The 24,502-nt window shown below is 38.7% G+C and overlaps 1 protein-coding gene across 1 annotated transcript in view; it reads right to left on the minus strand.

Annotated features, from left to right (window-relative positions):
- The window catches only part of ARID2 (AT-rich interaction domain 2), a 156,074-nt gene extending 137,561 nt beyond the window's left edge, over positions 1-18,513 (minus strand). Inside the window, exons 1-3 of the mRNA XM_058558442.1 lie at positions 18,313-18,513; positions 18,104-18,197; positions 16,927-17,024 (exon numbers count right to left, since the gene is read on the minus strand). Of these exons, the coding sequence (XP_058414425.1) occupies positions 16,927-17,024; positions 18,104-18,197; positions 18,313-18,404 (284 nt within the window). The 5' untranslated portion in view covers positions 18,405-18,513. The remainder of the gene's footprint in view (positions 1-16,926; positions 17,025-18,103; positions 18,198-18,312) is intronic.
- Positions 18,514-24,502: the final 5,989 nt, after the last annotated feature.

The following is a 24,502-nucleotide window of genomic DNA, read 5'->3' on the forward strand; positions in this document are numbered from 1 at the left end:
TTTGGCCTCTGGAGGCAGAAGATCTGGATCATAGTCCAGCTCCACCACTTGGTAGTTGTGTGACCTTGTGCAAGCTACTTAACCTCTCTAAATCTTAGTTTCTATAAAAAATAACCTATAAATGAAGATGATAGTATCAATCTTATAGGATAGTTTCGAGGATTAGAATAATGCAGGTTGAACACAGTGCCTAGCAAACAGTGAATGTTCAACAAATGTTAGCTATTACTACGATGATGATGAACATTCCTGACTCCCAAAATGCCTCCACTAAGTTATCACTTCATTTCCAGTATCTGCTTTTTCAGAAATAGTAGTTACTTTGCAAAATCCTTGGATCTTCACATGCTAGTCTGAAACAAAATCAATATCACTCTGGGTCAACTCTTACCTCGTAAAAGATTCTATTCTGTAGTAGCTTGTAAAGAGAGATGAGGAGACATTTAGTGTCTATTTCACTTAAAAAAATATTTTTAAGTGCTATATAAAATTGCACAAAATGCACATTTATCACAATGTTAATTTATAGTCTACAACTAGAACTGACTCTTGGTGCTTGTTTTATAAAACCACACAAAAAAAGGTTAAGCTTAAGGCCAGACCAATGGAATGCTATACTACTAATTCTGTATTTTAGAGTTTTCCAATTCTTTCAGAATTTCCCAAATTAGATTTCCCATTTGCTGAGAGGCCCACCAAACCCACCTGAGTTCATAACAACCTCCCCAGAGGCAGGGGATCTAATTCAGTTCAACTACAATGTATCAAATGCTGAATTAGGGGCTTTAAGAGGTGCATAAACATAAAAGAAAAAAAAAGTCCCTGACCCCAAGACTTTGGTAGTAAAGTAAGAGCAGTGAATTACAGTTCACAAAGCTAAATTCTAATCCCGACACCACTACTTATTAGCAATGTTACTTAAAGGCTATAAACTATACTGCAGCAGCCAAGTTTTACTATAAAAAGATACATTTAAGGATTTTTTAAATAAAAAGCCACAATCCCACAACCACCCCCACCATTGTCATGTTTTGCTTATTCTCTTCAGATCCTTGTCTTCATATACTTTTTTTATAAAGTTTAATCACATGCACTTGGAAGAAGACAACATAACACGCCTTTTCTAGAGCCAGATGGCCCAGGTTCAAATACTAGCTCCTGAACTTACTATCTGTGTGACCTTGGGCAAGATTCTTAAACCCCTTTGTCCTGTTTTCTCTTCTATAACATAAGGATAATAATAACAGTACCTACGTCACAGGGAGGTGTGAAGAAGAAATGAGTTATTGTAAATCATTTAGTACAGTGCTTGGCATATGGCAAATTCAATAAACAGCTAAAAAACAAAAACCAAAATATAAATTTGGTATTCTGTTTTTTAAAAAACTTAAGATGATGTCATAAACCAAAACTACACTATTATCTAAAGTATCATAATGAAGATCCTTTTAAAAAAGCACTCTAGGATACTTTACATTGAGTATTTTTTAAATAAATCTCCCCACCATCCCTTTGTCTAGATATTTTATAATGTATAATAAAATCCATCTATTGCTTCATACTTCCAGTAGAGGTCTCCATCTAAAAAATAATGTATCCGCTGAAAACTTTAAATTAGTATTCCCAGTTATTATTTAAAAAAAAAAAATTAGTGGCCAGTTATATAAGTTTAAGTTTTTCCAAGAAAACATTTAAAATAAGGAATTTCTGAAGTAAAAAGTGATTTTTCCCAGTGATTGTTATATGTTTTGCTATGAGCTCTCCAATAATACTCACCTGTCTTTTAAACATAATTCTTTGGACAGGAAGGGGAAAGAGATAAGACTGTCAGATACAAATGATAAATCAAGTACATACTTATCACTGCTACTGGCCAACAATTTAATACCTATGCCTCACAGATGGTATAAGTCAGTAGAATCGTCTTAACCTAAAAGAAAAGGTCACATTTTATAGTAGCAAAGAAATCTCTGACCATCTTCTACATTTTTTCCTTTTAAATCAGAATAGAGTGGCTAGAGTAATAAAGGCAGCTCTGAATTGGCTTGTACTTTCCCCTCCCATCATTCAGTCACAGTGATCTTAGGCAAGTCAATTATCCTTATGCAGGCCTACCAGAAAAAATATCCTTAGTTCTAGCCTACCACAAAGCATGGGGCTAGACCACCTTCTTAAAATCCCTTCTAGTTAAGAATGATGACGCTATGAATTGATAGATTCAGTAGCCATATCTAATTGTTGTTAACTACCTACTTCTTGCTCCTATCTTCAGGAATCTAAATTTTCAGACCCCATAAGCCATACTATAGGCCTCTATGAAATATTAAATTTGCATATAATATCTAGCATCTATCTCAACTTAGCCCCTTAAATATGTAAGACTTGGTAAATATCTACAAGATTTGGCATGCCCAAGAACTGACCAAGAAATTACCAAGCAATTTTCTTAAAGCTAATATATAGTGTTGCATGCATGTGCGCGCGCGCGCACACACCACACACACATCCACTTAAGCTAACCCCCATAGTTTATAAACAGGTAGATAAAGGAGGGATGCTCTAAGCAATTGTCAAAACTAGCAAGACTTTAATATCCAAATTATATCTAATTCTGAGGATCAAATATACAATGTAAAAATATAACACATTTAATTTAGTGGTAATGGATTTGAATAGATTCACCCAAACAAGCATATAAGATTTCTCATTATAACTTAAGTATGAATTTGCTTTTCATCTCCACAAGGTGGATAACCTATGAAAAAGACTTTTAAACCAAAACAATTACTTCTCACTTTGAGAATATATAAATTAAGCAATGATCAAATCATGGTTTATACTAGTCTTAATAATATAAAAATAAAGCAATGAATTAAATTATTGCCTTGTTTCTGAATAACAAGTGATTCATGGCCAACAAAGAATGAAATAGTAAAGACTTCTTAATGGATATATAGAACAGAAAAGGTAATTTTCCTCCAAAGTTATCATTTAGCATTTCAGCTGATGGTTATTTATGTATTAAATTCCTAGAACATGAGAAATATTCACATTCAAACATAAGCCACAAACAGGGATTTAAAAATTTCAATATTCAGTATTAGCTCCCATCTTGAATACAGATAATAAAGAAATAATTATAGATTAAAACAAATTAAAACCAAATGCTAGTAGATAAATTATATGAAGGATAGCACTAAATCTAACTTCTAAGTCTAACAGTATTGTTCATTCAATAAACAGATATAGAAACACTCTATCAGGGGGCCGGGCTGGTGGCGTGGTGGTTAAGTGCGCAAGCTTGCTGTGGCAGCCTGGGGTTCGCAGGTTCGGATCCCGGGCGCGCACCGATGCACCGCTTGTCAAGCCATGCTGTGGCGGTGTCCTATATAAAGTAGAGGAAGATGGGCACAGATGTTAGCCCAGGGCCAATCTTCCTAAGCAAAAAGAGGATTGGCATCAGATGTTAGCTCAGAGCTAAACTTCCTCACAAAAAAATAAGTAGTACTATATTAGTAGAACATATAGAGTTAGGCCTGCATCAAGAACACATAGCGAGCTGTATCTTAATGAGAAAATGCTAAAAACATCAAAATAAGGTCAGCATCAAGGCACGGAAAAGATGCCCTCATCTTCCCAACTATTTAACAGTCGCCAACACAATTAGACAAAAGAAAATAATTAAAGGCATAAAATTTAGAAAAGAAGTAAAACTATCTCTATTTGCAGATGACATGCTAGTACGTCTAAACAATTTTTTAAATCAATGATAAAACTAATACAAACAGTAAAACAATTGAGTAAGGCAGCAGGCTATAATATAAAAATCAATAACTTTCATATAAATAAACAATAACCAATTAGAAGACATAATGGAAGAGAAAACCATACTTAACAATAGCAACAAAAACAAAATTATACTTAAGAATAAACTTAAGAGATCTCCAAAACCTATAAAAAGAAAATTTCAGACTCTTGAATGACACAAAAAAATGTGAATAGCAAGACTTTCATTGTTCTTGGATAGGTCAATATAATCATAATATCAGTTCTCCTAAGGTAACTTACAAATTTAATGCAATCTCCGTTAAAAAAAACCAACAAGGAGCTGGCCCGGTGGCATAGTGGTTAAGTTTGTGCGCTCCCCTTCAGCCGCCCAGGATTTGCAGGTTCAGATCCCAGACGCAGACCTACACACCAATTATCAAGCCATGCTGTGGCAGGCATCCCACATATAAAGTAGAGGAAGATGGGCATGGATGTTTGCCCAGGGCCAATCTGCCTTGGCAAAAAGAGGAGGATTGGCAACAGATGTTAGCTCAGAGCCAATCTTTCTCACCAAAAAAAACCCCCAAAAAACCAACAAGCTTTTTACTGGAACTCGAACAAACTGACACTGAAGTTCATATGGAAAAACAAGCATAAAAGAATACTCAAGAAAATCTTGTAAAAAAAAGAGCTATGAGATGGGAATGGCACTATCAAATATTAAAACATGCTATATAAAGCCACAATAATTACAATATAGTGAGACACCATTTCTTAACCCCTTAGATTGGTAAAACTTAAAAAGCCAACACATGGCAAGGCTGTGGGAAACAGGATACTGCTGGTGGGAATGCAAAATTGTTCTCTCCTGCAAAGAGAATGTGGCAACATTTAACAAAACTACATATGCATTTATTCTTTGATTACTGCATCAATCCCTAGTTTAGTAATTTACTCTGAAGATAACATCTCCAAAAATTTGAAAATAAGTTTGCATAAGGTTACTAGATTGGTAGATTACTCATATGGCATTATTTGCTACTGTAAAATACTGGAAACAACCGAAGTGCCACTATGTAGGAGACTGCTTGAATAAACTAGGATATACCCATACAATAGAATACTATGCAGCTGTTAAAAAAAAAAAAAAAGAATGGGACTTTATGAATTTACTTAGAGTGATATTCAAGATATATTAATTGAAAAAAGGAAAATACAAAAAGAAAAGCGTGCATTCTTCATTTTAAGAAGGGGAACTAAGAATGCATATATGTTATCTTTTTTTTTTTTTTTTTTAAAGATTTTATTTATTTATTTTTTCCCCCCAAAGCCCCAGCAGACAGTTGTATGTCATAGCTGCACATCCTTTTAGTTGATGTATGTGGGACGCGGCCTCAGCATGGCCAGAGAAGTGGTGCGTCGGTGCGCGCCCGGGATCCGAACCCGGGCCGCCAGCAGCAGAGCGCGCACACTTAACCACTAAGCCACAGGGCCGGCCCTGTTATCTTCTTATTTTTGCAAAAAGAAACAGAGGAAGGATAACCAGAAACTAAGGAAACTGGCTACCAGCAGAACATGGGTAGGAACAGGGTAGAGGAAATAGGGAAGGGAAGAGGGTAAGTTCCAAGTATACCTTTTCTTAAATTTTGATTTTAGAATCTTACTGTGTTACATATTAATAAATAAAATTAAAGGAGCAAGGATGGGGAAAACCCTGAAATTGTATACAATGGAAAAAATATGAATTTTACTGTATTTTAAGTGAATAACAATACCCAGACAAAAAAAAGAATCCAATCACTGTGAATTTTTTAACACAATACTTGACCAATATAGCTTCAGTCTGAACACAAAAAGAACAGCAAACAAATCTGTGACTCTACTTGGCAAGTTTGTTGTTTGTACCGGTATGGGTATAACAATTCTGAAACTATTCTCTATGCATTACAGAACTGACAAGATGCGTAAATATACTGGCGCTGGGAACTAGAGTTCTCAATGTCAGTGAAGGGAGATACATGGAACGGGAAGAAGGCAAGAAGAAATGTGTGGACTGTAATTAGAGATATCAGTATAGCCTTATGATTTTCAAAATATATATATTTATATTTAAAATAAACTTTCTAGCTCTGTCCTCTGAAAGGGCCTGGAAGAAAAGATAATCCAATAACTATGAGCACACCTACCACTCAGATCTTGGTTTCTACATACCATTCCACGCTGAAAGGAACCAGGACCCCTCGGGGAAATAGCTGACACTAGAGCTGGGGTAGCAAAACACAAGTTGATCCTGGAAGATCTTATTTTGTCAGAAAGCAAGGAAGATCTCAAACATAATGGGAACATGTTAAAAAGACACAGGAGCCAGCTTGAAAGGACTCCTCCTGGCCAAATTTAAGCAGCAAAATGCATAATAATAATAGATTTTAATCCATCGTATAAATAAAAACCTAATAAATAAGAATGAAAATATTTTCCTTTTCACAGATTGCCAACTAATAAATGTAAAAGGAATGACGAGTTAGAAAATAAGCATTGTACATCCATCATAATAACTGATTCAGGCGAGAATCATCAATGGGTGTTAAAACTATTGGGTAAAAGTTTGATAGTAAGATATTTACATGATCTCAAAGTATGTCCCTCACAGGTTACTGATTAATTACAAAAAAGAAATGGAATCACCTCACGCCCGTTAGAATGGCTATAATCACCAAGACAAAAAACAACAAATGTTGGAGAGGATGTGGAGAAACAGGAACCCTCACACACAGCTGGTGGGAATGCAAACTGGTGCAACCTCTATGGAAAACAGTATGGAGAGTCCTCAAAGAATTAAAAATAGAAATACCCTATGATCCAGCTATCCCACTACTGGGAATCTATCCAATGAACCTGAAATCAACAATCCAAAGAGGCTTATGCATCCCTATGTTCATTGCAGCATTCTTCACTATAGCCAAGAAGTGGAAGCAACCTAAGTGTCCCCTGACTGATGATTGGATCAAGAAGATGTGGTATATATACACAATGGAATACTACTCAGCCATAAAAAAAGACAAAATCGTCCCATTTGCAACAACATGGATGGGCCTGGAGGGTATTATGTTAAGCCAAATAAGCCAGAAAGAGAAAGACAAACACTGTATGATCTCACTCATATGTGGAATATAAACCAACACATGGACAGAGAAAACTGTATTGTGGTTACCAGGGGCAATGGGGGTGGGGAGTGGGCACAAGGGGTGAAGGGAGACATATATATGGTGATGGACAAACAAAAATGTACAACCCAAAATTTCACAATGTTATAAACTATTAAAACATCAATTTAAAGAAAAAATTTCAAACTTAAAAAAAAAAAAAAAAAGAAATGGAAACTCTATAGTGGAGAAACCAGGAAGACACCACCTTAACCAGTTAACATCAGCAATAATGGGACAAAGTGACATCACACACCTGCTGCCAAAAATGTCTAACCTAAATCTAATCCTGAAAAAACATCAGTCGAATCCAAATTTTATAGTACAGTTGGCCTGTACTGTTCCAAAATGGTAGTATCATGAGAGGCTGAAGAACCAGAGATATGCTAACTAAACGTAATACAAGCTCATGGATTGGGGGGATGGGTATGATTGCTACAAAAGACATCTTTGGGACAACTGGTAAAATTTGAATAAGATCTGTATATAACACAGATAATACGACTGTATCCATGTTAAGTTTTCTGAATTTGATAATTGTACTATAGTTACATAAGACAATGTTTATATGCTTAGGTAATATACACTTATATTTAGGAGTAAAAGGCATTATATCTGTATTGATATCAAATGATTAAACAACAGCAATAACAACAATAATAATGTATGTGTACATACACCATCACATATAAAGAGAAAAATATAAAGCAAATATGGCAAAATAATAACTGGTTGATACAAATGAAGTGAAATACGAGTTCACATATAAATAGCAAAAAAAATTAAATTAACAACTTTTAAAAAGAAAACATAGTAAGGAAAGAAAATGATAGGTCATTTCTCTCTCAAACAGATTTTTTTTTCACTACTAGATTGAAATAATACACTGCAATGTATTGAAACTATTTTCCAGGGGCTACCTGGAAAAATTACTCAGAAATTCAGAAGTTCAACTTTTTAAGGGTGTAAACTAAAAAGATTATAACAAACCAATTAAGCACTCTTGACCTATTACTTGTGAGTGCACTTGGAGGTACAGCCTGCTAAGGTACTAACTACTGTTGATGAAGTACTAAGTGGTCCAATCTGAGTTCAAGTCATTGAAAATTCATGTGATCTATGAACCATCACGGAAAGTGTGATCAACCTGGGCATTATTACAGACAAATTTAAACTAAGCCCCCTCACCAAAATACTATAGATTAGGTATTTTCTGCATAGGGCCATAATTTATGGTCTCTTGTTTGCCCAATTTTAACAGAAGATTGTTCCTACTGACCTCATGTATGTTTACATTAACATTTTACTTATTTAAAATTAAGCAATAGGGGCCGGCCCCGTGGCTTAGTGGTTAAGTGTGCGCGCTCTGCTACTGGCAGCCCAGGTTCGGATCCTGGGCGCACACCGACACACCACTTCTTCGGCCATGCTGAGGCTGCGTCCCACATACAGCAACTAGAAGGATGTGCAACTGTGACATACAACTATCTACTGGGGCATTGGGGAAAAAAAAGGAGGACGATTGGCAATAGATCTTAGCTCAGAGCCGGTGTTCCTCAGCGAAAAAGAGGAGGATTGGCATGGATGTTAGCTCAGGGCTGATCTTCCCCCCAAAAAAACAAAACAAAAAAATTAAGCAATAGGATAGGAGAGGGACAAAATAAAATTTTACCTGAAAACACTTCACTATGAAAGATATGTATGTTATAATTATATAATAAACATCATCTTTGTGCACAGAGCAACTGACCACTGAACACTATAAGAATCTACCAAGTACAATAACAAGAACTCGGAAAGAAAGACGAGAATTCTAGATACTTGCCATATTTCACAATAAGATGTATATTCAAACAATAGCTTCTTATACAACTTTATTCAAATCCTGCTTTATAAAAAGCAACATTTTAGTGTGGCCCCATTGTATGGTAATGAAAAAAATAGCATTTATTGATAGAAACAAAAGGTAAACACACCTAGAACATGGCATATACCTGAAGATATTTAATAACAGTGGATAATGGAGGATTATGTATAAGACAATGCTTTGTAAAACGTAAAGCACGTCTGTCACTAGGGAAGGGAATGGAAAGGTGAAGGGGGAAAAGTGTGGTCTAAAAATATGTACAATATACTTTCCTAACTGACAATATGGCTGACACTTAATATTGAGAGTTGGATGTAACCTACAGCTTTTTTTTTTTAAAGAAGTAGTCCATATGCTCCAGAAGAAAAGAATCTGAGTGGTGTAAAGAAATATTTTTCCAAGTGTTATTTTTTCTAAGATTAAATAACAGCAATTACTTCTGAAATTTGAAATGATAAAAAAGGATCTCACATACGAAAATGGTCTGAAAAACGAAGATAAAATGCATGAAACAAAAGCTACTGTTAGTCTTGTTATTTTTAAAGTAATTTATACAATATAAGTTAACTCCCCCAAGCAGTACCAGGATAAACCAACAAAATCCTCACAAAGAGAAAAAGCATTCAGCAAATTCAATAAAACAAATGGTATCCCACTTGGGAAGAATATTATAAAGTCCTATTTTTTTTTTTTTAAATCACCTAGATATTAAAGAAAACTTATCTTTAATCAAATTTTTAACACCCAAATTTTACAAATATAGTTAGGATTCTAAGTTCAAACAGGTAGCTCATTCACCCTTTTTTTCCCCTTGTTATGTTCTCTAGAGCCCAGAGACAAAGTATGGGTGTGTCCAGGCTCTGCTCAGAGACGACAGGTGCAGCCTGAGCAGGTGCCCCTAGACCAGATGTCACCTAGAGGTTTTGTTCTGGATGCAGCCCTGGCCAACTTGTTGATGCCAAGTTAAACCAGTTATCTCAGCAACTAAATTGGTTTCACTACAATAGTTAGATCAGCTGTTCTTAAACTTCAGCATACTTAAGAATCACCTGGGGAACACTTCTTAAAAATACAGAGTTTCAGACTATTAATACCTAAAGCCACTGCTCAATCCCAGCACCACTAAAACAGCCCACCTAACATTATATGCCTTATGATCTTATGAAAAGCACAGGACTACCTATTAAGTACGCCTAAAATACTGAACTGGAATGTTATCAACCTTTAAATCTAACTATCATTTTTCAGGAAATACATACAGGGGATAGAGGAACAGGTTAATTGACACCAGAAGGAAGCAATCAACCAAATCCAGAATTTGAGACTTTCTAAAGGACTAATGATGCCATTACTTCAACAAATCAATGGCATGATAGGAAAAGAAAATGGGAACTGTTGAGAGACTAATGAGATAACACAGCCAAAACCACAGTTTCAGCACCATCACAAAATTCTCCTGCAGTAAGATGGGGGTAGACCTTGCAAACATTGACTCAGATATTGATGGAACTATGGATTTGTCATTTTTGGGCAACAACTCACAATGTGACAGCTACTCCTAGATATCACCAACAGATTTCAGTTCCAGCAATAGGTTATTGTAATGTACTTTGTCAACAGGGCATATATATCTTGCAGAAATAAATTAGCTTCCAATTCACAACATAATGAATATGCAAAAAGTATCCAAGCACAAGCAGAATTTCTTTATGTTTTAAAAGAGAAAAATATGTTAGGCTCTATTTTAATAACACAATTCTTGGAAATCTTAATGAAATTCATAGATAATCTGAATGCTACTGAGAGTGACAACTTGCTCTAAACAATCTCTTTATTCCGGGTCCCCCAAAAGTTTTATTTTCTAAGTGAATGCATTAATAAATTTTATAGTAGGTAACCAATAACAATATCAATCAGTATATATGCACTTTGTACACTTCTGAATAAACAAAATCAACCTGCCTATTTCCTTGGCTTTACCATGGATAAGTGAACTATGTTATTTACATTTATTTTAAATTCAAAAACCAATACTTTTTGCTTTTCATAAAAATTATGCTTATAATTTTAAGCCATCAAGTATTTGAATAAAATCTTTAATCCTAACTTCTCCATTTTTAACTCTAGTAAGTTTGGTCCTTAAACCAATATCTACTTCTAAACAGCTTTCCCTAATATCGAAATTCATGATATGACTTCTCAGTTTTAAAGTCATAGAACTGAAGCAAATACAAATTTTTAGCAGGACTGTCAAATTTCAACAAAAGTAATTACTATTCTACAAAACAATGTGATCAATGACTCTGCTACAATTCTTTAGAGAGGCTTGCTTAGACAAATTTAGAAAACAAAATTTTAAATATAAAATCCTGTTAAAAAAAGAAGCCTCGAGTTAGAATGATAGACAACAGGAGAAATAAACAGCAGTTACTTGCCTTTTGGGAGCTGCTGGTTCAAATAAGAATCTTAAGTTAAAAGACTAACCAATCCAATAAAATTAATTGTAAATTCTTTTGTTGTAAAGTATATCATGCTAATATATGAACCATTGCCTGAGACTTAAAAATCTTTATCATGGTCATATACTTTCAGTCTTTTGTCTTTCGTCACACACTTTAAACAGCAGAAAAAATACTGTTATGCATCTATAAGGACAGCTTTCTGCATTCATTCTGGGCCAACTAAAGCCACTACTTATCCTACAGGTTCAACTTTTCTTCTTCTATTTGGACTGCAGTATTTCTTTACCTTTCTTTTCCTGGCAATGAACACAAGATAATTTTAATGTCCCCCTATTCAAACAACTATTTAACAAGTATTACCAATATAATTTTGCACAACCATTGACAGATATGCAAATAGCTCCATATAAATTATTTAAGTCTATATTCATATACCTCTATATAAATATACATAATTACCTCCCATTTTCCTCAGTATTTTCCATATTTAAAATTTTTCTTCCTTAACCCTCATTTCTTCTAGCTCAGAGTTTTCCCAACTCTGCTCCACAGAACTTACCAGGTGTTCCTCAAACACCAGGTTTCACACCACACTCCTTGGATGTGTGGTGGTGTTTGGGAAACACCATTTACTAGCAGTGGGGGAAGGGAGGTAATAGACAGTGTGGGTCCAAATTGTCTATAGATCCACAACGCACATTAACAAAATAAAGTCTCTAAGAAGTCCTACAATAATGTAACCTAAGTCCTACAATAATGTAACCTAAGTTTAGCTCTATCACTCAAATCCATTTGGCCTTTTTTCAAGGAAACATATTGACATTTCAAGAAAACAAGTGTTTCACATAGCACAAATTGGGAATTTCTACTATAATTGATCCTGAACACCAGAGTGTGGTGATGATGGTGGTAGCAGATCAAAGAAGTAGAGACAGAGAGAATCCCCCCCAACTCCAGCCCCATACAACCTCTAATTCCCAATTGAGACAAATCCCGTTTTTAACAGTAAACTTTAGTAGGGTCTATACCACTCTGGAAAATGCCCAATATGCAGCCTGCACCAAACAATAACAAAAAATCTAAATACTTCACCTAAAAACACGTACTTGCTCACTGACTAATGCACCTAAATTTCAATGAATTAAAATGTTTGTTATTCCTTTTTTTTCCAACTTTCAGTATCGCTCAGTTTTGGAATATAAAAGATTCATCATAGTGATATACTTTTCCATCAAAGTTATAGCTGATTTCACACACAACCAACTATGAAAATGCTGAATCCGCAACAGAGTAGAGGTAGGATTATAAAAAAGTACTCCCATTTAAAAATAGACATTTTTAGTTAACAGCTAAGGAAGAAAATGTAAATGCAAGAAAGCATATAAACATTTTTGGGAGTTATAGCTAAGTTCTTAGTCTGTATCCTCAGTGAAGTTGGTATCTTCAGTGAACTATCTTGGAAAGAGATTTATTTCTACTTTGGGGCAAATTTAAGCTGTTTAAAACATGGTTTCTAAGACACAACACTAACATGGATGAATTCTGATCAGTCTTTGAACTTTCTCCACTTTCTACTCCTCTTTTCAACAAATCTGCATGCCCTTTAAAATGTAACAGAATATCAGAAGATATCAAAATCAGGTTTGTTCAAAATGAAAGGGTACAGTTTATAAAATTAAATTTAAAATGCATATATGAATAATTTATTTAAGATACATACAGTTGTTCTTCCAGTCTCCATACTACTTTTATTTTCCTTCTTTGAATAAGGAGAGCAATCTCTGTTTATCAATTCTGTTTAGCAATTTGCAAACTCAATGTATTGCTTTACCTATTTATTACAATTTTGAAGCATTCTTTCACTTAACCTCAAGTGATTCATAAAAGGTTTTCTGTAAAAAGAAGTGATTTACATAGTGACACTAACTACAGGAACATCTGAGTGTATTCATTCTATTTAACTGATAAATGTAAACTCCCTCTACTGGTATAATTTCAGGGAGGGCTTTACCCACCAAAGAAAAAAAAAATAGAATAAATTCGCAACGCAATTGAAAATTCACTATGGTGGGTGCAACTCTACAATTAAGTTTCTGGCTATTCTAAAGGTAAGTACATGTAAAAACAGCATCTAATATTATAAGAAAACCAGTAATATATAGTTTTGTACAATAAAGTTTTTAACGTCTAAGATATTTCACTGCCTTTCCAAAAAATCAAGTTTTATAATGGAAACATCAAGTTAACCTCAACTGTAGCTGTACTATTGGTGTCAGTAAGCTAAAACAAAATTCTTTAACTAAGTATTTGAAATATTTACCTTAACCCTCATACTAAGGCCTCAAATTCTTAATGGAAACAATAGCAGTAAATTGTCCCCCAATTTTAGCACCAAAACAACAAAAAAAATAAAATTCACTGAGTAAATATGGAACACATTGGGTATAGATACACTGGAACATAAATCTAACCATATGTTATTTCCAATTATGTTTTATTTTCTTAAAATTATTTGTGACTAACAAACTGAATTCATAATAGACTGACTAAATATTACTGAACATGTTAGGAATACAACTTTTTTGTCCAATTAACGAATGCCCCTAAAGGCATCTGGATTTTTATTGCACTTTAGTCTTTCCATCTACAAAATGTGGGAAATTATACTTTATCCTTTTACACTTATAGAGATATTCTAATAATAAATGTTTGTGGAATACATTGAGATGTACATGCCTAAAAAGGAATTAAATGAAAACAATATATAGACCTCATAGATGATTAATATCCAATTTTTAAACAGTACTTCTACACATTATCTGTAGGCACTTACATTTTAAAAATTTAAATGCCAATGTTAAAACAAATAACCAATTGCATTTTCAATTTTAGACTTTGAGAAATTTTTGTGGACAATCTACAACTATATAAATATATGTTTGATACAATCAAGCTAACTTTTGGCAGACCACTAAACTCAAGTCTCTACATTTAATGACTTGTCTACGTTTGTGTCAAAACAAACATAAAAATGTTAGAATATATACATGGCCAGCATACTAGTTTGCTCTTCTTTATTTAAATGTCTGTAATATCATGAAGATATATCATAAAATACTAGGCTAACAGCCATCCACCCAATTAATAATAAAATTAGAGGAATGTCAGCAAATATTAAACTTGTAGAGTAAATGAGAACTAACACATGTAGTCACAGTCCTACAAGAGGTCAAATGAAAAAGCAGTTCATGTTAAAAAAAATTATTCCACCTGTGATTTGTAAAACATACTGCATTATCTGCTCATCAGAAATTATGATATTCAATTTGATATAGAAAGGAGGGAACTTAGAAAATCACTTGATTACTATTTCTTACTATGAAGAGGCACTCTTATGGTTAAGTAACAGAACTACTGTGAAAGCTTGGCATCCTGTCTGCCAGTTAAGATTTTTCAGAGGAAGGTGTAAAACCCAGCATAATACAAATCCTGTAACTGTGCAGTATTACACCACTATGGAAAAAAATCTTTCAAGGTTGGTAGTACCCAATTTTTGACCAGCATAAAGCTTGGCATCCTGTCTGCCAGTTAAGATTTTTTCAGAGGAAGGTGTAAAACCCAGCATAATACAAATCCTGTAACTGTGCAATATTACACCACTATGGAAAAAAATCTTTCAAGGTTGGTAGTACCCAATTTTTGACCAGCATATTTCTTTTGTATTTCTTTACAAGCCATGCAAATCTTCACATGGTTTTATTTTCCAAAACAAATGCTTCAACTTTTTTCCTAGTAGCCTAGCTACAACCCCACAAAAACAAACCTGGAGAGTGACATATGGAGGAAAAACAAGTTTAGCTAAGGACATAGTTCAAAAAGCAGCTTCTAATAAGAGCATAAAGCTCAAATTGATCTGAGAACAATGTAAAGAGTTGCAAACAACCTTGAAACTATACAGTTAAAAATATTACCTGTAAGTATAATCAATGGATGATATGATCCCAAGATAGAAATCACAAGTGGAAAAACAATATTTACGCAATTTGGAAAAAAGTGGAAGTCTAGCCATTTAATTGATTGTGCTAAAATCCTTCATTATGAATGTGAATTCTTCAAAAAACACACATCTTATGAACCATATATGTCACACAGCACCTTCTGGATATTAAATTTCAGTCAGTCAATCAACCCAATAAATATCAGGCATACCTTTAAAATGTGTATTTTAAACACCCTAAAAGCCAAATGGTTCAAACTGATCACCAGAAAACCAGGACACGTATTAACAGTATTCCTCTCAATTTTACAAACAGAAATAAGCAAGTGAATATCACCATAAATATAAAATTCTCTACTTCTCACCACATTACTAAATCAACAGTTTTGGAGATTAATTTTATTTTACTTTGTTTTGTATTTTAGTCCTTTATTTAAAAATGTACTCTGACATACATGCCATCACACACACACAATACATAACAACTAACCATATTTAATATTTTCTAGACTTCTGTGTAACTCAGTAACTACCCACAAAGTTCTGCAAACTCTTCAGTTTCAAGCCTGAAGTCAATCTGAGATAGCCAATAGAAAGTACACCTGTGCAATTACTGCATTTCCTATTTCAGAATGCTGAACATAACACAGAATATCCACATTTGGATATCGCATTTGGAGCAATGATAAATGCCAAACTCAAATTATGCAGAAGCCACATTACCTAAAAGGCCATCCTATAATATCATTATTAAAAAGCAATAATTATGAAGAGCATTATTTTAGTTTTAAATAACCACCAACTAAGGATCCTCTATGGGTAAGTAAACATTAAAAATAAAAGATGACCTCATAATAAACTGCAATATGAAAATATTCCTGGGAGAAAAAAATAAAGCTGAATCACAAAATCTATTACCTAAACTGTATCACATACAACTGAATAAGAAATTTGTCAAATAAACAGTCAAAAAAGGGGAAGAATGAAAGAAAATCTAAATCATAGTATTCCATTTCATAGTACCGCTAATTTTCCTAAACATATAATAATCCTTTTCAACGTTTCCAAGTCACTCAAAAATTCCAAAAAAAAATTATTCTAAAAACGATCCTGGTCACCTAAGACACTAACATGCTATGCTATGTAGAAATAGTCTACGGAAAAACTAGTCAGCGACACGGTTCCACACAAGAGGTTTCATTTTTTAAAAATCTTAAGGTCAGAATTTAAAAACGCAAAGGAGTTTCCAAAACAAAGACAAAATTTTCCCAAGGGATACAAAGTTTCATTAACTATCTTAACTCTTTTACTAAGCATCACCTTTCTGCCCCTCTGTGGATATCAAGCAATCAATAACAATGTCACAAAAGAATGTTTACCAAGATGGGGGGGGTGTCACCTGTAATGATTCTGTATGAAAAATGTAAACAATCCTAAAATAGGTGAGGAAAACTTTCACCTTCCTACAACCTCACTTGACGAATATTTAATGTTCCTCAGACTGAAATTAACAGAAGTTTAGAAACCATTTGGTGTGCAAGATTTGTTTTTTGGGGTTTTTTTGCTAAAAACAAATCTCCCCATAAGCCCCTTATTTCCAAATACTGTGGAAGAGTCACTACTACTCACCGCAAGTAATACTGTTTTAAAGCAAAGGCAGCGTTAGAACAACTTCTGGGAAAGTTGAACTCTTCAACAATTTCTCCCCACTGATTCTTCTCAGAAACCTGTTAAAAACACAGCCACATCTGTCTGAAAGTGCACAATCCAAGAAAACTCTACCCTCACTGTGAAATAAATACCCATTCTACAGAGATCTGTAGAGACCTCGGGCATCAGTGGGTGTTGGGGCTCGATCCGTAAGAGTTACTAAGCCAGGGCTGCTCGAATCACTGTGTTTTGCACCCGAGAGCCCGGTATTTAACAGCACTTGTTTTGTTTGGGGGGCGGGAGGGGGGTTTGGTGGGTTTGTTTTGTTTTTGAAGCCCGGACAATAACCAATCGCAAGTCCCTCTGTCGCCCCCTTTTAAATCTCAACGCGGTCCGTTTCCACTAAAGAAAAAAAAAAAAGTTCAAAAGGATCAATACTGTTCCGGACAGCGACGTCCGCAGGTTCTGGGGGGGCCCGGGCCGGGGCCGATTCCGATCCCTCTCCCAGATCTATCCATCTCCATAGGCCCTTCTTTGAGGCCTACAGCTTCTGCCTAGCCTTGAAGCCTAAGATGGCTATTTGGAGACAGGTCCTGCTTTCTTTTGTTAGCCGTAGAAACCGAGGGCGACGGGGCCGAGGCTGTGCCCCCGGCTGCCGGGATCATTTCGCAGCCGATTATCGATGTTAAACCTGCCCGCGCTAATTTTGAGTTGCACGAAAACTGCTCGCAGAGTCTGTGTGTCTCTGTGTCTCCGCCTGTGCTAGAGCGGCAGCGGCGGCAGAGCTGACGAGCGAGCGAGCGAGCGGGCGGGCGGGCGCCGGCGCGGGGCGGGCGCGGGGCTCGGGCGGGCGCCCCGCACGCCCGCACTCCCCGCCGCGCCGCTCAGACCCCGCCGGGCCGGCCGGGCACCGGGCAGGGCGCGAGCCGGCGCCGGGCCGCCCGCCCGCCGAGCCCCGCGCCCGCCGCGCGCACGCGAGCCACCAGGCCAAAAACAGCCCGCCGCCGTCCGCCTCCGTGCCACCGGCTGGGAGCGAAAAGCACGCCTCTGGCCCCCGCAGGCCACCCCCCCGGCCCCGAGCGCCCACTCCGGGGTCAAAGGAGACTTTTCGGAGGAGGCCAGCGAGAGGGAAATACAAATTAAAACTTCCACTCACCTTCGCGAAGCCGCCTAAAGTAGTGACTCTGGTGTAGAGACCGTGAAGATCCAGCTCCTTCCCACCCACCGCAGGGATTTTTTTAAAAGGCGACCTGCGGGCGAGAGAAAGCCCCGCACTTGTCAGCCGGGACCCCGCGCCCGGCCCGGGCGGGAGAGCCCCGTTCGCCCCGGCTCGCCCCGGCGCTGCCCCCCCGGTTCTGCTCTCACCCTCTGCTGTGGTGGAACTGCCGCAGCTCGTCCAGGAAAGCGAGTCCCTTTCTCCGCTCGTCCGGAGGCGCCTTCCCCGTCGAGTTTGCCATTATTTGTTCAAAGGAGGTTTCCGAAAACCCCAGATCGGTGTTTTAAAAGCGCCCCCCGCTCCCTGCGCTTCCTACCAGAGCCCGGAGCCCATTCCTCGGCCGGCGGCGGCGGGGCTCAGTCATGGGCCGGCGGTGGCGGCGGCGGCGGCGGCGGCGGCGGCGGCGGCGGCGGCGCAGGGAGGGAGGGAGGGAGGGGGAGGAGGAGGAGGAGGAGGGGAAGGAGGGAGCAGGAGGCCAGGGGGAGAGGAGGGAAGGAGGGAGGGGAATTTCTAAAAAAGTTTAAAGAAATCGGAGCGAAACTAGAGGGGCAGGCGACTGCCGGATCCGCGCGAAGCCGCGGGGCGAGCGCGGCCCCCACCCCTTCCTTCCCTCCCTCCCCGCGGCCCGGCTCTCGCCCGCCTCTCAGCGCCGCCGGCCCAGGCGGCTCGGCCCGGGGACGCGATTCAACATGGTGCTGCTGCCGGGGACGCGCGAGCGGGCGAGGGGAAAGGCGAGCCGACGGTGAGGGGCCGGGGCGGCCGCAGGCCCGGGAGTTTCGGCGGCCGCGGCGGCGACGGCGGCGGGGCTGGGGCAGGCGGGGCTGGGGGTGGGGAGGGGGAGGTCTGTGTGGTGGTTTGTGGAAAGCGCGGTGACAGCGTGTATTCCGGCCGCAGCTCCGCGGGGCCCTCGCACACATTCACGCGCGGCCTCGGCCACCGCGGCCGGGCGTCCCCGGGCACAAGGCACCGGCGGCAGCCGAGCCGCTGCGCGCCGCCCGCCCGCTTCCCTCCCCGCCAGCCTCCCTCTCTGCCGCCGCCAGCGCCGCCGCCACGGCCGGGCTGCTAGCGCCGCACAGCGACCCCCGAGGGCCGGCCGCGGCACTGCGCCTGGCTCCACACCGCCCCGGCAGCTCCTCGCGGGGAACAATAGACTCGGCTCGCCGGGCTTAGGGTTCATCTGCAATGTGCCGCACATTTCACACGCACACAAAGCCGGCGGAAAGGGGGGCGGCGCGGGGAAACGGCCACTACCGGTTGTTCCAGGGTTAGGGGTGGAGGCGATGTTCGCGTCCCCGGCCCGGCTGTTGGAAGGGCCGCCTCGGAGTCCCCGCCCGCCCGACAGAACCGGTGTGGCGCTCGGCAGGGAAAGGGAGCTTAGAGGGGCAGCTCCTCACGCTATGCATCATTCACAGATCGGGATAAAGTCAATTTGTTACCTTTTTCTTTATTTTTTTTAAGGTCTAAAGGAATCGGCTTTTCTGAGCCTTGTGCTAGTATTTTGGGGCCTGGTTAGCACATTTTCCGTGAATTATCCACAAACTAACTTTAGCAAACTATAAATTAAATACGATGTGAACTGTCTGTCCTAGTTCTGTAGAAAGAGTAATGCTCTTAATTCATCTTGCCTTTGGTTGGCTTCACAAATCAAACTAGATTATTCTATGCTGAGTTACGCAAACAGTAATTAAACTGGTTGGGAAGCAATCTTTGGTACTCTGACAATAATAATTAACGTTTATGTTTTTATATTAAGGTATTTTAAAGATAGATGCGCTTGAAATAAAGATTGAATAAAACCTTATGTTTTTCCTTGCTTTCTCTCATGTCATAGAGGCGATCCTCGTTTAAAATATTTTTGAAGGTTAAAAAAAAAAAGCTGCTTCAATGGGGGACTCAACATCTCAACAAATACTACCACCCAAGTTTGCATTTACAAGGGGTGTTGGAGTCGGCCCTTGGCTACAAACATTAATTAAGCTTCACAATATGTGAAGTTTATCATTATTCCCATTTTAGTGAGGGCCACTACGAGCAAAGTCACTGACTAACCCAAGGTCACAGGCTAGTCAAGTTCTGGATGGGTTATTATTTCAGGTAGTGGTTCCGATGGGAACGTTTTATTCGGTGGCGAAAAAAAATTATGTAATATACTCCAGCACGCTTCCGGTGCTCACTCTAGGAAACGGATTTATTTCCCAAGTAAAGTTTGTCTCTTCAACGGGGTCGGAACAAGGCTGTGGCTAGGAAGTTCCTGACACCCGAGGGCCAGTGTGTCTCGGAAGCCAGCGGGGGGCGGAGACCCGGCCGGGGGAGGGGAGAAGCTGGGCCAGGGCCGGAGGCGAGGAGGGGCGGGGTAGGAGGGAGACCGGGTCATCTGTTCCTTCCCCCACCGGTCCTCTTAGGGGTGGTGGAGATGTGGGCCGCACAGCTGCGTGGCCGGGGCTGTGCGGATTCCCTAAACGCCGCACTTGCGCACAGCCCCTTACGTAACTGTCAGCGCCGGGGATTCCCTAGAGGGGGTCATTCTATTCAACCATTACACACACCCCGGGTTCCTGCCGCCGCGCCGCCGCCGCCGCCTCACAAAATGGCGGCGCCCATAGAGGAGACAGCGGCCGCCTCCTCGGCCCCATTTTGTGGGAGGCGAGAGATCTGTCAACATGGAATACCTCCGCTGAGGATGCGTCCGAGTTTGGAAGTCCTCCTTCAGGGATGGAGCCGAGGGGATCTCGTTCGACAGAAAATGTCAGCGACTTCTAGCACCTCCACGCTTTTTTACTTTTTTTTCATTTTCTCGAAGGAAGCGCCAGAAGCCGCCGGGGTAAATGTAACTAAAGGGAGAAGGGAAAGCTGCGGCTGACTGCTCCAAGGACTTGCCGCGGCGTCTTGGTGGCTTGGCGGCTATTCCACGCTCCGGGCAGCTGCCCGCGGTCTCGCGGAGGGTCTCCTGGGCCGCCCGGCCCGCTGCGAGGGGACGGGGACCGGGCGATGCGGAGCGGCAGTGGCAGCCTCGGCCGCGCCACTTGTGCAGCGAGACTTTAGGGTAGTTTTTAAATGCCAGAGGCCACGGCCCCGTCGCTAGGCCGCGTCTCAGTCGGGGGCTTTGGGAACCCCGGAGGCCCCTGCTGCGGGAACGCGCGGGCGGCCGGGGCCCGGGAGCCGGGTTGGCCGCAGCGGGCGGTACTCGCGGATTCCCGCAGCCCCGGCGCACCGGGCGGTCGCGGCCCGGACCCGGGCGCTGGCTGGTGTTGAAGGGCCGGAGTGGGAACGGAGGCTCGTACACTGAAATTTAAGTCGTCCGAGTCGGGACCCAGGATTGTAAACAATGTCTCAGGTTAGACGTTAGCACGTCTTTTCTAGTGTCCCACTCTGCAGCGGGCAAACGTGGTTGCCTTATTTCTAATTCGAAGGGCAGAGTGGAGGGGTGGCATTTTATATTTTTAATTTTCAAAGGGAGGTTACCACTTTTAAGCCGCTGACTGCTTGCTCTTAATGTGTTTGTGTGTAATATACACACATGGATATGTTACAATAGTGTGTTTTGCTTTTCAGTACAAGTATCAAGGTTAATGACCTGGAGTGTGATACTAACGTTTTAATGCCTTTTTAAAAAATTTAAGATGTGACATGTAACTGGAGAATTGACTCTGAAAAAAAATTCCTTTTCTGCAGAAGAGGCTGTGATCTTCAAAATGGAGTCGTAAAGTATATCTGATGAATAGAATTTAAATTCATAACACTTTGAATATGCTCTAGTCAAAGAAAAAAACAGAAAATTTGATGTTTATCAGAATACTACTTGGTTCAACTTCCCCAAGACTAGAAGAATGTAAGGCAGAAGTAAGCTATTAACAGTATTTGTTTGTAAGAGGACGATGAAGGTTTAAGGAAAGATGAGATTCATCTGAAAAATTTAGATATGCATTACACGAATAATTTATTTCAAATGTTTTTTCCAGTTCCAGCAATCATTTGTATTTGCACGACTTTCTTTTTTTGAGGTGTTTTGTTTTCTGTTGATTTTGACCTTCATATTTCCTCTCTAGTGCAGAATTCCATCTTTCTGCAGGCTGCGCCTCAGTCACTAAGTTCCACGCCCCGTCTCTTGCCGCACCCGGTTGCTACTCCTGGCGTGTGGATGACCAAGATACAGTTTCTGGTCCTGTCTGTTCCTACTGATGTTCTTTATATTTAATAAATTTGGTTACCACTAATGAGTCTGTATCTCTTGCAAGAATACCGTATTTTAGTACCCAGAGAATATTTTTTATAGGCTTGCACTAATAGTAACCCTAGTGCATAGTATTACATTTTTTTGTACCATATTGCATTTCCTATAGTGGGCAGCATAGAGCAGGTGGATCCTGGAAAAGAATTAGTAGAGATGTTTTACAATAGATATTCTCTAATTTGATGCAATATAAGTAAAATGTAGTTCATAGTTTTCAAGCATTAATGGAAAATATTCCTATAAGTAATTGCCAGTAACTGAAAATTGTTGAAACTCAGTTTGTGTAGTTTACTGTTCTGATGAGAAATGTTGACAAAGCCTTTTTGATGTGAACAAATGCAAAGCGTTGTTTTTAGTAGTAACTGCAAATCCTGAACACCATAATTAGAGGTTTCTGTTATTTTATATCAATCTCAGATGCTTATCATCAGTTTTAATATTATTTAATCAAGAAGTTGATGATGTTTAAAATTCATTCATTCAGGTAAACTTAAAAAACTACCAAATTTTAAATCAAGTATGTCACGTGTATGATTACAACAGCTGAAATAACTTAATTGAGGAATTGGTATGTCAATTCATTGGAGAAGTTTTTGGATTTTAGGTTACCCTAAGGTTTAAAAGACTGGTTGAATGAGGCTACTGAACTTAAATTTGTATTTCTTTAAAGATGATTTTAAGAAAGGAACTGTTGGTAAAATGTGAGGAGGCTTTCACCACTTGCTGCTCTGGCCTCTGTCTACTACTCTACTTTTTAATGTGGGCCAACTTGTCTTATTTGAACATTTGATTATGATATCAAATCATAGATAAGGTCTTTCCTTCAGATGGTGACTCTTAAGGAATACTGGTAACTAAGCTTTTAAAAAGTGAGGAGATAGTTTATTCTACTGCAGATTAGGGTAATTGTAATATAGATGTTCTGAATCTGCAATTAATAGATTTCCGACTGATTTGTCCCTAGAGTCTCATAAGCTTTTAGGTATTTTGTTTGTTTGTTTCTTTTCAGTAGATATTAGAGGTTGTGCTTTGTACATAAATCCAGTGCAATTTGTTTTTTAAAAAGGAAGTGATAATTTTCAACTAAAAACACTTTATTTAATAAGACTTAATAACTGAAAAGCTAAATTTTAGCCAATTATAATATTCTTTGGAAAGGCGTTCCCAAATGTGCTTTTGACAGGAAGTTGGCCTCATTAGTTGTTTAGGTCAGTTAATTAATCTTGAATTTTTAAAATTATTATGGTTTTAAAATGCTACATTTGTGCATTCTTATTTATTTCATCTAGTTTGATCACTGAAAAGTAGACCCCAAACTTACCGTGCTCATTATAGTATCATCACAGTTGATAGTAGTTTAACACTTTGTTTATAGTATTTAATAACTTCTGAAAACTAGGAGAGCATAAATACTAAACCAAGGAAGTATTTAACTGCTAACTTTAAAAGATTATAATGAAATATTCAGACCATAGGGTTCTTAATTTTTAATACTTTAGCAGGATCTTTAACATAGAGTTAAATTCAAAATTATGTTTAGAATAGAGACAATTAAATATAATTATGTACAAAACAGCGTTGCATTAATGTTAGGAACAATGTTAGGATTAGTGTTACTCAAAGTGCTGTAAAAATATTAATAGCATCATTTAAATCAAATTCTTTGAAAACTCAGATCCATAAAAAATGATTCCAATAATTAACTTTTTAATTATGGGAAAGGCAAGAGGATGTTCAGTGAATATAAAAAATATACTACTGAGCAAACAAACAGGAATTGTTTTAATGAATTTTGATTTTCTGTTTCAATTTTTTGGTACATTGACTCTTCTGACATTGCACTTTGCTATCAAAAAAAAATTAAACCCCAAATACACATTAATTCTGTTTTTAATGCAGATTTAATTTTTGACTAGCTATAAAGCTTAAGGAGTTGGCAGTCTTGTTGGCGAAACAATAAAGTATAAATTAAGCCAAAATGCAAAACTGTGTAATAATTAGGTTTCATAAAAGTATATACAGTTTTTCCTTCATGACTACATAAGTCAGAGTAGTCTTAAGAATAATTTAATTTATGTAGCTTTCGTTTTTCTCTGAAAACATACCAC

Source organism: Diceros bicornis, chromosome 17, assembly GCF_020826845.1.
Source record: "Diceros bicornis minor isolate mBicDic1 chromosome 17, mDicBic1.mat.cur, whole genome shotgun sequence".
In the NCBI taxonomy this organism is placed as follows: Eukaryota; Metazoa; Chordata; class Mammalia; order Perissodactyla; family Rhinocerotidae; genus Diceros; species Diceros bicornis.